The following is a 14128-nucleotide window of genomic DNA, read 5'->3' on the forward strand; positions in this document are numbered from 1 at the left end:
TTGCTTGTGCTTTCCGATCCCGTTCAGTGTTCCTTACTGGCCCTGAAGGTATAGAGCTGGAGATCACTTGAGCTCCCGCTCCTTGAACTAAACACCCTAAATGCCTGGAATGATTGGAGATGGAATTTTAGAATCGTTGAATCCTCCTGGTTGTCAATAGGGACAGCAATGTAACAAGTGCAAGTCTGATAGCGATAGCATTCCTAGAATCGCAGCATGGTCAGGCTGGAAGGGAGCTCACAGCCCCCCAGCCCAGCCCTGCCATAAGCTGGTTGCGCACCCCCCAGCTCAGGCTGCCTAGGGCCCACGCACGGCCTACAGCACCTGCAGGGATGGGCACACACACTTCTGAGAAGCTTTATTAACCAACGATAAATACAGTGTCTAAATATAGCGTTTGCTGCACTCTGGTTCATCTCGGCTATAAACATCGGCTGTTCGATACTAGGAGATCTCCTGTAAAGCCCCGGGAGCCAGTCCACGAGAAACCAGCTTTCACAGGAAAGCAGCTGCCAGGTCCACCGCACGATTCTGCCAGCTGCGCAGCCCCAGGCCCCCGTGTTCGAGCAGCCGGCCTGCAGGCCGTCGCTCCGCTTTCAGCGACGCGGGCCGAAGAGAGCGCGTCGCCCGCGCCGCCTTACGTCACAACGGCGCACCGGAAGCGGCGTCACCGCCCCGCCCCGCGGAGACACTGCGTCGTGCAGGAAGTGCGCGCGCGCGCAGGGCGGTGCCGCCGTTGCCAGGCGGAAGCGCGGCCGTGCTGGAAGCTGTGCGAGGCTGCCTTGCGGCGCTTCCGGTGCTTCCGGTGCTTCCGGTCCGCGCCGGCGTTGTGGTCGCGCCCGCCGGGCGGAGCGGGGCGATGGTGTCCAGGGCTGCCGACCGGCTGCTGATCGTCGTCTCCGTTCTGGAAGGTAAGCGGGGGCGGATTCTAAACACGAGCCGTAGCCTTGAAGTCACACGGCCAGTGGGGAGTCGTGGACAGAGCGTGTTCCGGGGGAATGTTGTGGGTGGACCGCGGCGGCTTCTTTATGCTTCGCTGCACGGACAGGCGATCTGTAGGAAGCGGAGCCAGCTCTGGTGCTGGCTTTCGTACAGAAAAGGCGCAGCGAGGTTTCGTTCTTTATGGCTTAAACGCCATGGACGTCCATCCTTACACGTATCTCTACTTGCCGTAGCTGATGTTTAAACCCCTTATTGCTGCTTTTCCCCGTGACCGTTTGTTGCTGCCCGGTTGAATAGAGCCGTCACCCCTGTAAAGGCGACCGTGTCTCTGCCTTTTCCAGCTGTGGGAAGCAAAACCTCCTGCTGACTTCTCCTGGCCTCTCTCTCCTGGCCTCTGACTTCTGCTGGGCCCAAGACATTGGAGAAATGATGAGCAGAGGAATAGAACAGGAATTTTCTCGCTGGGCTCTTCCCATTTATGTTTTGTTTTTGTTGTTGCAGTCTGCTGTTTCACAATCCCAGTTACCAAATCCACCGTTATGCTGTGTGCTGGTTAATCGCAGGTCATCTGAGATTTGTGCTGGATAGGCTTGCTGAGGTGTATGAATAGTCTGTGCAAGTTGTTGGTGCTGTTGGGGCGTGTGTCTGAATGCTTTCCATTTGTAAAGCACTGTGTTATTTCTCTGGCTGCTTATGTTGCTTGCTGATAACTGAAATGCATGGAGCCTCTCTCTGTTTTGTGATGCCTGTAAACTTTAAGCATTCATTTTGTCACAAAAACTATGAATTAAAATGTAGAAGGATGCTGAATCCAAGACAAATTCTATGCAGCTCTCTACATTCTCTTAGCAGTGAATTCTAAAAAGCACAGCACGTGCTTGGATAAACTTTTAATAATTCATGAGATCATGCTTGCTCTTTTAATGCAGGAGAGTAGTAAAATTTGCAATGAAGGAAGAATGCTTTATCTTTGCTGTTTGCCACCTATTGCCTTGACTTTTTCCCTTTCTTAGATTTCTCAATGTTAAATCATACCAAGTACTTGGTTTCTATCATAGTTCTTAGCTGTTACCTGGTATCTTGCTGTTTCTGGGTGCTTCTCAAATGCTTTGTTCTTTGCTGTGTCCTTTATTACTTCTAAGTAGTGAGAAGACATTTCAAAGTAAGAAAACTACAATTGCAGAGAAAGTTTGAGGAAGACGGGTGAATACATCTCCGTGTAATTGGTTTGCAATAAGGATCGGAGCTCCCTTGTTCCATTGGTGGTGTCTGATGATTGCACTGTGTTTCAGGACGCTGTTTTCCAAAACGACCCAAACACATGCTTATGGTTGAAGCGAAGTTTGATGGAGAACAGCTGGCTACTGATCCCGTGGAGCATACTGATCAGCCGGAATTTGCCACTGAATTGGCCTGGGAACTCGATCGAAAAGCACTTCATCAGCACAGGTAACAGCCTGAAAGTTTAGCCTGAGATAAAACTTAATTTTCTTGTGCTTACAGCTGCTGAAACACAGTGTTTAATCTAAACTACTTATAAATAGAAGCTTTCTTTTATCTGTGAAATTATCTACTGTTTTGTTTTCACAACAGAGAAAAGTATTATGTGGTGATATAGGTGACTAGAAGTTTCTAAAGCTTCTGTTGGAACTACTTAAAAAAAAAAAATTGGAAAAGTACTGGATTCTTGCTTTCTTACATAAACCCTGACAGAGAATTAACTTAAAGCCTGAGAATCCTGCTAGAAGAACTGATACATTGGTTTTGGTTTCCAGAACAGTCGTCATTTTTAATTGAAAATATGGAGATACTGTTAGAATCTGTCAGAGAAATGAGAAGGCCGCTTGAACTTGGAGGAGGGAAAGATGTCTAAATGCACCTCATGCTGGACACCACACCTATGCCTCTAAGAACATGCAGGTGCTTTGCAACAATCTTTTGCTCCCAAGTGAAGATGCAGTTCAGTTGCATTACTTGTTTCATGAACGTGGAAAAGACTGAATTTAATATCTCTTGAGGGTCTTTCAGAGTCCAGTAAGCTTCTCTTACCAGATTTATCTATTTATTCGTTATCTGTCGCTTAATCCCAAATTTTTAGAATTGGGTGTAAACTGAATTGCTAACTTATTAGAACTAGCTATGTTAGAAATCTCAATAAATTGTTGTTGATATGTTTGAAACATGTGAATCGTTTGTTATGACCTAATTGCACAGGTTAATTTTTACGTTTTGGATTTCAACTGAGATGTTCTTACAGGCTGCAGCGCACACCTATCAAACTCCAGTGTTTTGCTTTGGATCCTCTGTCTTCAGCTAAAGAGAACATAGGCTATGTTGTGCTTGATTTAAGGGCTGTGCAGGAAAAGAAACAGGTATGTTTCTAAGTGTAAAGTCTTACATTTTGATGTTTATAAAACAGTGCTCTGGCAGTAGAATTTGAATTAAGGCAGAATTTGAATCTTTGAGTTGTTCAGGAGAATGAGTCCTACTTCATCACATACTTGCCTTTTTTTTTTTTTTTGAAGAGAACAAATGAAAGTAGTTTTGTGTCAGTGTTATTGAAATGAAAAATATTTACACAGCCTGCTCTGGAACATGAAAAAGCCAAGTATGCAGATTAAAAAAGAATTCTTACACTTTAGAATTGGAGGGTTGAAACATTTCTAGTCACCCTGTTTAATCGCTGCTATGACTTACCAGCTGGGGAAAAGAAGAAAACAAGGTCCTTTACTGAGCAACTAAATGTAGTTAAGTCAAAACTTTAGAGAGTGAAGCTGTTTGTGATGTGTTCTTTTTATATTTATTTTTTTTCATACAGAGGATGTCTGAGGGGTTCTGAAGTTCTGGCCCATTAACAAAGCAGGAGAAATCATGATTGTTTACATAGAATTTTGATGAGTGAATTTTATGTTGTGCTTGATCAGGATGTAGTTGTGGCATGGGTCACGATATGATGTTGCTTTAGTGTTTTGACATCCCACTTAAAATTTATAATCCATGTAATACAGTCTGCACTCTTTTAGTTGAAAATTTAAACATTCTCTCTTCTAATTAGATGACTCATTTTATATTTTGCTCCCCCACGGTTTACTTTGTAAATCAATGGAAGAGAGTATGTTCAACTCTTCTTCCAGGAATGATAATATAGAGCTATTGAGTGTAGCAGTGCAGAATAGACCATGTTTTTGCAAATGAACGCTAGGGTGATTTTCTGTGAATAATAAAATAGAATTGCTAGAGCAAATCTGTTGTCTATTACCGTATTTTATGATTTTGCTACTTTGAAAATGTTTTTTCCTTTTCTGATTTTGTAGACACCAAGGTGGTATTCTTTGCTAAGTAACAAGTATGCTAAATTTAAATCCGAAATAAAAGTAGGCGTTATGTTGGAAACTGATTCCAAAGCACCAGATGGCGATTTAAAAGCAAAGGAGGCAGCCCCTAGAGAAGGGAGGGGTAAGTAATACAATACCGTTGGCTTTGAATTACAGATGCTCCTGTTTTGGGTGTGTATTGCTTGATGCAAACGTGGTGTTTGAGCTCAAAGAGAGCTACAGTAGTTGAACATTAATTAACTGTAAATCATTTGTATCATGTGTAACCATAAAGCACGTGAATAGGAAACGCACTGTGTTGTAATAGCAGACGTGCTTTACTTTGAGTTACTTAGGTGGACAGAGATACAGGCTAACTGATCTTCAAAATCAGCATCAGAGACTCATGCTTACTCCTACTGGCATTTCAGTCAGGTTAGATTTCAGTCCTGTTGCTAAAGAAAGAAAACAAAGGGAGTTTTTTTACAGTGTGTAATTCTAAATCTAAGCTGACAAGTCGCCAAGTAGCGCAGTAATTCATTGGTTGAGTAGTCAGCTTTTTTTTTCCCCACTGTTTTCCTTTAACACGTTATTTGTTTTCTTTTTTTGTCTAAGCTAAGCCACTCAGTACTGCAACAAATTTTTGCAGTAACATCTGCAAGTTAACTGTTGGCAGTAATTCTGGAGCCGGATTCTCTTCTACATTCCTTTCAGAGATAATTTGTGAAATATATCAACATCTGTTAGAACTTGAATTATATTGAGTAGTACAAGGTGTCTTCATGTGTCCTATGCTTTTCACTCATTTTTGTATGTGTGTCTTTTGGAGAAAGTTCAGGTTTTGCTGTTCTTTTCTTTTAATTTTAAATCTCTGTAGAAACTTGATCGATGTGTTTTTGTTTTAAAAACAAACTAAAAACAGATATATCTCTTTGCATCCAAAACCAGACCTACTTCCATTTGTTAAAATGGAGTCTCCATTAGACTGGAGGATTTTTGTTTACATACCTTGTAGTACATTCTGTTCTTACTCTAAGGGTAACTTCTTCATAATTCCAAACTAATCATTTGCTTGCTGTGGTCTGTGACGGTGGTTTGATAAAGTTTCAGTGGCAGCACTGCACAAGATTTCTGGCCCTCATTTTGTCTTCTCAGCTGTGTTACGGGCTATGGCATTACAGGAGTTCCAGGTATATTGAGTTTACATCCAATCCTAGCTATTCTGTGATTCTAAGGGACCCCAAGGATAATCAAGCTCCAACTCCCCTGCCACGAGTCCTTTTAAGTTCATAGCAAAGCACAGGCAATTTTACATAATCTGAAGTTTGTCATAGAGGCAGTGAAGCATTGTAAATGACTTCCTAATTTTTCACCTCTTTCTATGTGACCTGGAGCTCTGTCATCCTTCACGATGCTGGCTCACTGTATAGAAAATGATAGAAAATTCCTCTTTAGTGTTCTAAGCATTGGGTACGACAGCCCTGCATTGCCCAGTACTACTTTTGTTAGACAGGGAATGGTTTCTTTTTTTAATTCATACACATTTTTAATTTCACCTCACTGTCAGGAGTGATCTAAGTTTTACCAGTGTTTGAAACAGAGCCTTTTGGTTCACAACTGTGCTTGGGATTATTACTATTTGCTGTTGTCTGAGGCGCTTTGAAATCTATTAAATGTATTAAATCTAGTAAGTTACTAGAATGTGTAACTGGTAAATGATTTAAAGGGTTCATTCTTGAGTAGGCAATGTGTTTCTTTACTCCATCATTTTCCTTATTTTTAAAGGAAGCAGGGGTGCATATTTCAAGTGTAAATTGTGTATAATTACAAGATTTGCATTAACTACCTTATAATTTTGCTTGACATAAGTTGTGTAATATGGTTTATGAGCATTATTTTGCTTAATTCATTTCCATATGTCTCACTTTACTGTTCTAAACTGTATTTCAGTATGTAGAAGTTATTTGATGTTGAAGTACAATTTCAGTGCAGCTTTACAAATTATAATTTTTGGTAACTTTACCTCCTTGCCTCTGACAATTCTTCCATCCGTGTCTAGCTCTGATGGTGAGTCTCAAAATTTTGTTGGGTTGGAAGTGGACTCATTAATGGAGATGTACCAAAGTTACTGTGATTAGATGTTTGGGGCATGAAGTGGATTTTAGAAACTGTCCTCTTGCACCCAGGATTGAGCTGACTGTTTCTTTAAGTACACTGTCTTCTTGGTCTCATCTGTATAACGTCACATCTGTGATTCTGAAGCCTGAACAGGAGTTCAGATTTCATTTTCGTCTTTGATCTTCAAAGCATGCAGGCTGCCAAGACCTCGCAATTTTAGGTGGAAAGCACTGATCCTTTTACTGGCAGTAAAAGCTGGTTTGCATACAGCATGCTTCATGGTATTGTAGAATATCATAAGTTAAAGGGGACACACAAGGATATTTTGTTGGTTTTGTATTTACCTTGTGATACGAACTTGTAGGTGAGTAATCAGTTAAAGAGGGCTATAGTTCAGTGGGTACGTTGGTGTTGCTGGAGACTGGCAAATTGGAAGCAGTGACCAAAGAGCATCTGACACACCGCTTGTGAAACCTAAAAGCACTACTTTCCTGTGTATTTTCCACAAAATTAGAAAACCCACAATGCAAGTCTCCGGTGTTTTATGCACTGAAGACTTCAGGTGAAGCTTTTTCACATGAGCCATTCCAAAGGTCTGCACAGTGAAACATCATACTTCATCAACAGGTGGACAGTCTGACCTGTCCAGTTACTGCCTTTCATCTCTTTCAACAAGTCAGAGAAGGAGCATAACAGACTCCAACATAGTGAAATAAAGTTCACATCACTTTAGGAATGCTCTAGCATTCTTTCTAGTGGTGTGCAAAATGATGTATGTGATCCCTGATAGAAAATAATTTTAAAAAAACAAGCCCACAATGCCTTTGTAGTGAAAGGTGTTTGTGCCTAGGGATCTGCTTTATGCTAAAACACTTTGGGACCAGTCATCAAGTTCTTTATTATCTGTGTGGAAAAATTGTGATTATAAAGAAGATTTCTGCTGCAATTTGATAACATTGTAACTTATTTCTTAATTGTCTCTTTTCCCTTAGCGTCTGCCCGTCTTTCTAGACTTGATCCTAAAAGTATTGTACCAGTCCTGAATGAAGAAGAGGGCTATCATCAGATTGGACCAGCAGAGCATTGCAGAGACTATTTTGTTTTGTCTGTGACCATTGCATTTGCCACACAATTGGAACAGGTTTGTTTCACGTCCCATTTAGTTTTGAAGAAGTACTGTGCTACACTTGTGTTTTTGCCATCCTGTAGCTCCTTTCTATTTAGATTTTTTTGGTACCTTCTCTCTTGTAACAAATAGCCTTGTCCCTATACTGAATTAATATAAATTAAATTGAAATTGTAAAACTCTGTGTAGTATTAACATGTTAAAAGATCAGAATTCTTTTGGGCACTTAAACTGTAGTGATACATTCTTCTTTTTCGCTTCTCTTTCAGTTAGTTCCTAGTACTATGAAGCTTCCTGAGCATCAGCCTGAGTTTTTTTTCTACTACTCATTACTGGGAAATGATGTAACAAATGAACCTTTCACTGATTTGATTAATCCAAACTTTGAACCAGAAAGAGCTTCTGTTCGAATACGTAGTTCAGCCGATGTCCTTCAGGTTTATCTTTGTGCACAGTCAAAGCTGCAGGTAACCTGTTTCTTCTCAAATGTGAATGAAAACAAATGAAATACTGAAAATAAAGGAAATAGAATCTGGCTTGCTTTGAAAGTAGATTTCTTTTCCCAGTGCTTCCTTATGTTACAGTGTTTTGGCTAAGTATAACTTATTTTTTATGCCAATGTGAGAAACACCAACAAGTTTCCTTGCTCATAAAGAGTGCAGTCTCTTTAATATGGTGACATGTAGCATAATTTGGTGGTCGCATGTCATGGCGAAAGACACTGCTGCAAAATGACAGTGTTGCTAATGTGGCATCCCCGAGGGCTCTCAGCTCTGGAGCGTCCTGAAAGCAGACCATCTGCAATCCGTGCTCCTGTAACCCTCGAATAAGTTCTAAAATGACTTGCCTTCAGCGCTGTGTGTGAATAATAAGAGTGGTCTGGGATTTCCCCCTGCTTCTCAGCTGTTTAAAAAATGCTGCAGCCATATTCAGGCTGTTACGGGATATTGCTTGTCTTTAGGTGTGCCTTTAAGTGTTGGGGGTATTTATAGTGATCTGCACTTGGCTCACACTTAAGTCACTCTTAAGTGACTACAAGTAAGTCAGTGTTTCTGAGGGTAGTGTAGGTTTTCTAAACATAGCTGTTAAGTACTACAGTGTTATTTATAAAGGGTCCATATCCAGACTTATACTCTAAAGACAACTATCTATTTCTTGATGTAGAGCTGTTTCTCTGACATAGCTTCTTAAAATTTGGGATCCAGTTGCAGAGTTTTTCTTTTTTTTTTTTAATCCTTAATTTTAGTATACTTTTTTTTTTTTCCCCTGAAAAAGAAGTCTAATGCCAAAATGTGCAAATTTGGGTGTATGTTCATATGTGTATATTAGTGTCTCATATGTATTAAATGTTAAACTTATATATAATACAGCACTCTGGTTTGCTTAAAAAAACTAACAAACAGAAGTGATTTATTGGGAAAAGTGAAATTGATTCATGAGTTTCAGAAAACAGATTTTATTGAGGAACGTAAATCACATTTTTTAGATCCTTCTACTGAAATAGGCAAATATTAGACTCTGGAATGTAGAAAGAGTTGAGTCAAAGTTTGAAAAAGGAATTAAGACTCTTAGCAAGACTTAAGAGTATGATTACTTAATTCTGTTAAGCTATTTAAGCTTGATTAAATTATTCAAGTGGAGTTTAAATATGAACTTTCAAATAAATTGCTTTATTTCTTCCTGAGTCATGCATTTTATATGTTTATACCTTAAGGGCATGAATCTGGTATGTGCTTACAAGGCACACACTAATAAATCTGTGATCCAGAAGGGGTGATGTGATGATTGTCCTCAAAAAACAGCATGCACTGATGAGCTGCTGTGATAACACTAGGCACAGCCAGCCAGTTCAGCACTGAAATCTCACAGCAGTTCTTACACTGCTCAGAATACTGGTTCTCAGCATATAGGGACAAGACTAGGAATGAAGGTTTTTATTAGCAATACATATGAAAATACATATGGCATTTACTTCCTGGTACTTCTGTATGTGTACAGATTCATCTTTGCTGTGGTGACCAGTCCCTTGGAAGCACCGGAATACCTCTGTCTGGACTACTGAAGAAAGGAAGTGTGGAGATTGATCGACACCCTATGGCCATAGAAGGAGCATTTGTCCTTGTTCCACCAAATAGGGCTAAGCAGAACCTGCCACAGTTACCTCTGGATATGGCTCCTACTGTTGGGGTATCTGTAATTCTGCAAAAGGAGTGCTTAAATGATCAGGTATAACTTACTAATAGTTAGAGTGTCGTTTCACAGTTTCATGTTTAAGAAAGAATATTTCTAAGTCATATTTGACAGTTAAATATGTAACAAAAAATCAGAAAAAGATGAAGAATACTTTTGTTGCTTCATTTTTTCTATGTCAGAAAGATAATCTCAGACTTACTACAGACAGAATTTTTCCCATTCAATCCATGATCAGTAATAATATCATATCACTTCATTCAGCCTTTGATTCCTTCAAACATTCCAGCTGAACTCAAACAGCCAAAGAAAGTTCTTTCACCTACTGATAGAGAAGCAGAGGGCCTGAAGCAGAGAACCCAGGATGTCCCGTCTCAAGTTGACCACTCTCCTCCAAGAGAAGGTGAAGCAACAGAAAGTGAAGCAGAAAGTCTGAAGTTTGAAGAAGGCACAGAGCTAAAGGGAGCTGGTATGTGATGTGTGTGGGTTTTTTGTTTGTTTGTTTTTGTTTTTCCTAATTGCCAAGCACAATCTTGGGTTATGTACTACGCATCTGTGGTCACAAATCTTTGGCAAGTAAGAATTTTTTACATAGGATAGATGATAGTGTAAGTGCTCCTCAGATTGAGGATTTGTTGTCTGGATTGTGAGTGATAAGGATAGTTTTCATCTTGAAAAAGAATACCAGAAGCATTTGAAATTACTTGAATCTGAGAATGGTGAGGTTCAGTACAAACTCATAAGGAGAATTATTTCTTTGGTTGTAATGATCTAAAAGTTCAAATGTTTTAAACAGAATTTTTAAAATTAGATTTTTAAAAGAGGAGATACTGATCCTAAAGAAACCGTGTTCTGTAGAAGAAAATCTTGTTCTCAGTATTTGTCTGCTATTTCTGAAAAATTTCTTCTAACCCTAACAGATCTTAGCAAAGCAAAGGTTAAATCCTTTTATGTTAAATGCATCAAAACTTTTATGAGCTATAAAACTGTTTTGAATCTGTGATTAAGAATATGTAGTTAACACTTTCATAATGCTTTGGCAAGATGAAAAACATGTCATTTCAACATTATCTTTCAGGGATAGTGGATGAGTCCTGCAAAGATGTTAACAAACAATACACTGAAGAGCTCCCAGTTTTCAAATCACAGAGCAATGCAAAATCACTGCTGTTTTCAGGTTCGGAAAATTCCAGTAATGCAAAATAACTTACAAAAATTAATACATTGAATGGAATTTAAATGTAGTAGCAACTTAAATTATTTTTAACTGTAGACTGTAAGAATTTTTATGTTCTCTTCTCTGTGAGAGCCTTAAAGTTCTTCCCATCCATTTAATTGCACAAAGCAATTTAGTGCCATAATCTGTTACCTAAGTAAATTAGAAGACTTAATTTCATTACCACATTATGCTAACTAGCTGATGTTGAAGTACTGAAGTTTTCCTTTTTATTATTAATGTAAACATCACTCGATAAACCAGCAGGAGAAGGAAATTTGATGCTAGCAATGATGTATTTTTTTTTAAATTACAATAACAGAAACATCTTGGAAGATTATGAAGGAAGAAGATCAGAACAACTAGTGCTTACAAAAGGCATATGAGCTTCTCTCTGACAGATCTTGCCTTTTTTGTCTGCTCTAGTCTTAAAAGTTTTGGAGGCTGACTTTTGGAGAGCCTATTTGTAAAAATTTGTTGTTTGACCTGTTACGTTTTTGAAAGAGGTAGTGGAGAGACTAAGGTCCCAGTTCATGGACTTGATAAGCCTGGAATACTTCTGTGATTGACTTTTATAATTGAATATTATAATTTATACTGCAAGGAATTAAAATCGTTTAGGAAGTAACGCAGTTGCCCTTATATAAGAAATAAGCTATATATTTTGTTGTTTGGGGCAGAACAAATTATTAAAAATGTGCATGTTCTCTTGTGATTTCAGCAGGTGATGCTCCTGTAGTTGCACCTCAGCCCAGTTCTGTGAGTGCATCTGGTTGTTCTGGGACTGCATCAGCGCAGAAAATTCTCATTCCAGCAGCCTCTCACCATTTTTGCTTCTCAATAGACTTACGAAGTGTGCGTGGTCTAGAAGTTGGTTTTCCTATAAACTGCATTTTAAGGTAAGATTTGTTTTGTTTTTTTTCTTGCACTTGGTAGTAGAGCAATTAATACTTCTGAATAATTGCTATCAATACTCTGCCTGATGAATTTTACTTTCATTTAGCTGAATGCTTTGGAATATTCAACTAGTCCGTCACTAAACCTCTGAGAGCATTAAAGACAGTATGTAACACTTAACCTGCACTGGAATTCTTATTAAATAGCTCACCTGAATATCAGTAATTCTCCTTTCTCTCCTTCTGACTATTTTTCCAGGTGATAGAAGGAATAACTTCTGTGGCATTTAATGTCTCTATCAGGAACAGGTTGTGTTTTAGTAAGATAATTGGTTGTGTGCAATGTTGAATCTAAAATACACACGCTTTTTTCTTACAGTGAAGAACTTGTGTAGTAAATGCTTTATCATTCTGAGCAGTAGTATTACTGGTTTGATAGTGGTTTTCATACAGGGAGCAAATTTTAGTAGGAAGATGCATCTATTCTTCTTACATTTGTTCCTCAAGTTGAAAGAAAAGACAAGCTTTTGGATAATTGAATGTTGTGCTTCAAGCAGAAATACAAAGCCTCCATGCTAGTTTGGAACATTTGTGTAAAGATCAGTTTGTTACTGTACTGAACATGAAGGAAAAGTGTGGGAGCACTTCTGGAGCATAATCTTCAGGGAGCGAAAGTTGGCATGGAGGAGAAGTTGAGGATAAGAGAAATAAGAACTAAAAGATGAAGCACCACTTACAAGCCCCCATCTCAGTATTCAGTTTGTTTTTCTTTAACTTAGTGTTTTTATTTTTTATTCTCCCAGTGGTTTTTTTTATCAACTTGTTTTCTTTTAGGGTTTTATTAAAATTATGGTTCAAAAGTTCACAGATATTGGAATATGAAACATTAATGTTAATTTACAGCTTTCTAACATTAAATAAATTGGCATTTTCAGTTCAAGCAAACCAGAGTTCAGTAAATTCTTGGCCTCTTGGTTATCACACCCTGAATTTGCTTATGCAGTACTTTCAGTACACACTCAGTCATACCTGTAGAATATGTCTTTCCTTTTAGTAAATTGAACCGTGGGCATTATAAACATAAAGCATCCAATGTGAGTTAAATTTTCAGCTGGTTCTGACATGGAGTGTATTTGTACTTCATCAATTACCGTGGCTGAACAACACAGAATTACATATACTATAAACAATTACATGTACTAGAATACCTAATTCTTCTTCAGTTATTTTATAAAGTGTGCAGAGAAATAGAATTTTACTATACCAAAAGATTAATTCATGTTTCTGAACATCCATATGGATTTTGAAAGCTTTTTGTCAAAATAACAGCAAATACAAAGGAAGCTGCATTAGCACTGAAGTAAATGAGAACTCCTAAGTATTTCTTAGGTAAGTTCTACTACTGCATGTATTTCTGCTGTTTTCACTAACGCTAGTTTTTCTTTCTGAAAAGCTTAAAAAAATTAATCACATCTATTAAACTGATTGCTGTTGCTGTTTTTATTAGGTACTCCTACCCCTTTTTTGGCAGTGCAGCGCCTATTATGACAAGCCCTCCTACAGAAGTCAGAAAGAACATGGAAGTTTTTCTTCCCCAGTCCTGCTGTGTATTTCACTTTGCAACTACGCCTCATCAGCTTCAGGACACGTTTTTCAGGTGATAATTTTCATTCTTTTTGTCATAATTATATTGAATGTGTTTCATATTTTTCATTGCAGATAACATCAGTTTCTAATACTTCACTGAAGATCTTCAGTTTGAGAACTTAGTAAAGAATCAAAATGCTTGTAGCAATGTATATTTAATACATTGCTCTTTCATTTTCTTTTATTACTTTAAGACAGAGACTCTCAAATTCTTGTTTTTGTCTCTTAAGTATTTCTGTAGGCTGGAATAGTTGCATGCTGCTGCATAAAGTTTTTAAATTAAAGGTTAATAACATTTCTCATGAAGCATTTATTTCTCATTTGATATATATATATATATTCTTTTGTTTTAATATACGATGACCTCTGATATCTTTGAAAATACTGAAACCCGGGAAACTGAGTACAGCTCCATTGTGGGTTTTAGCATGGTTTTTCCAAAAGTAGGTTTATCCCTTTTGACAGGGGATTGAGATGTGGAATAAAAGAGTAGTCAAAATAGTGGCATTTTGAAAGAGAAGGCACAGAAGAGCTATTCTGTGAGTGAGTGACAGTGGCTGAAGTATTTATAGGTAATTATGAATGAAGATGATCTAGGTCTAATATTATCAAAGTTAAAATTAGTCATTTTCATTGCAGTATAGCTCTTCATTGTAATTGGAGTACTGAGGAGTAAGTG

General features: G+C 38.3%; 1 protein-coding gene across 2 annotated transcripts in view; it reads left to right on the forward strand.

Annotated features, from left to right (window-relative positions):
* Nucleotides 1–859: 859 nt before the first annotated feature.
* Nucleotides 860–14128, forward strand: part of CEP120 (centrosomal protein 120) — a gene marked incomplete at both ends in the record, with an annotated part of 36586 nt that continues 23317 nt past the window's right edge. Inside the window, 11 exons of one of the 2 annotated variants that reach the window (XM_079548687.1) lie at nucleotides 860–911; nucleotides 2235–2391; nucleotides 3200–3314; nucleotides 4257–4398; nucleotides 7367–7515; nucleotides 7770–7967; nucleotides 9499–9726; nucleotides 9955–10159; nucleotides 10769–10882; nucleotides 11628–11805; nucleotides 13310–13459. In XM_079548687.1, coding sequence (XP_079404813.1) covers nucleotides 860–911; nucleotides 2235–2391; nucleotides 3200–3314; nucleotides 4257–4398; nucleotides 7367–7515; nucleotides 7770–7967; nucleotides 9499–9726; nucleotides 9955–10159; nucleotides 10769–10882; nucleotides 11628–11805; nucleotides 13310–13459 — 1688 coding nt within the window. The remainder of the gene's footprint in view (nucleotides 912–2234; nucleotides 2392–3199; nucleotides 3315–4256; nucleotides 4399–7366; nucleotides 7516–7769; nucleotides 7968–9498; nucleotides 9727–9954; nucleotides 10160–10768; nucleotides 10883–11627; nucleotides 11806–13309; nucleotides 13460–14128) is intronic. The other variant, XM_079548688.1, reaches the window with a different exon arrangement.

This window comes from Tetrao urogallus, assembly GCF_951394365.1.
Source record: "Tetrao urogallus genome assembly, chromosome: Z".
In the NCBI taxonomy this organism is placed as follows: domain Eukaryota; kingdom Metazoa; phylum Chordata; class Aves; order Galliformes; family Phasianidae; genus Tetrao; species Tetrao urogallus.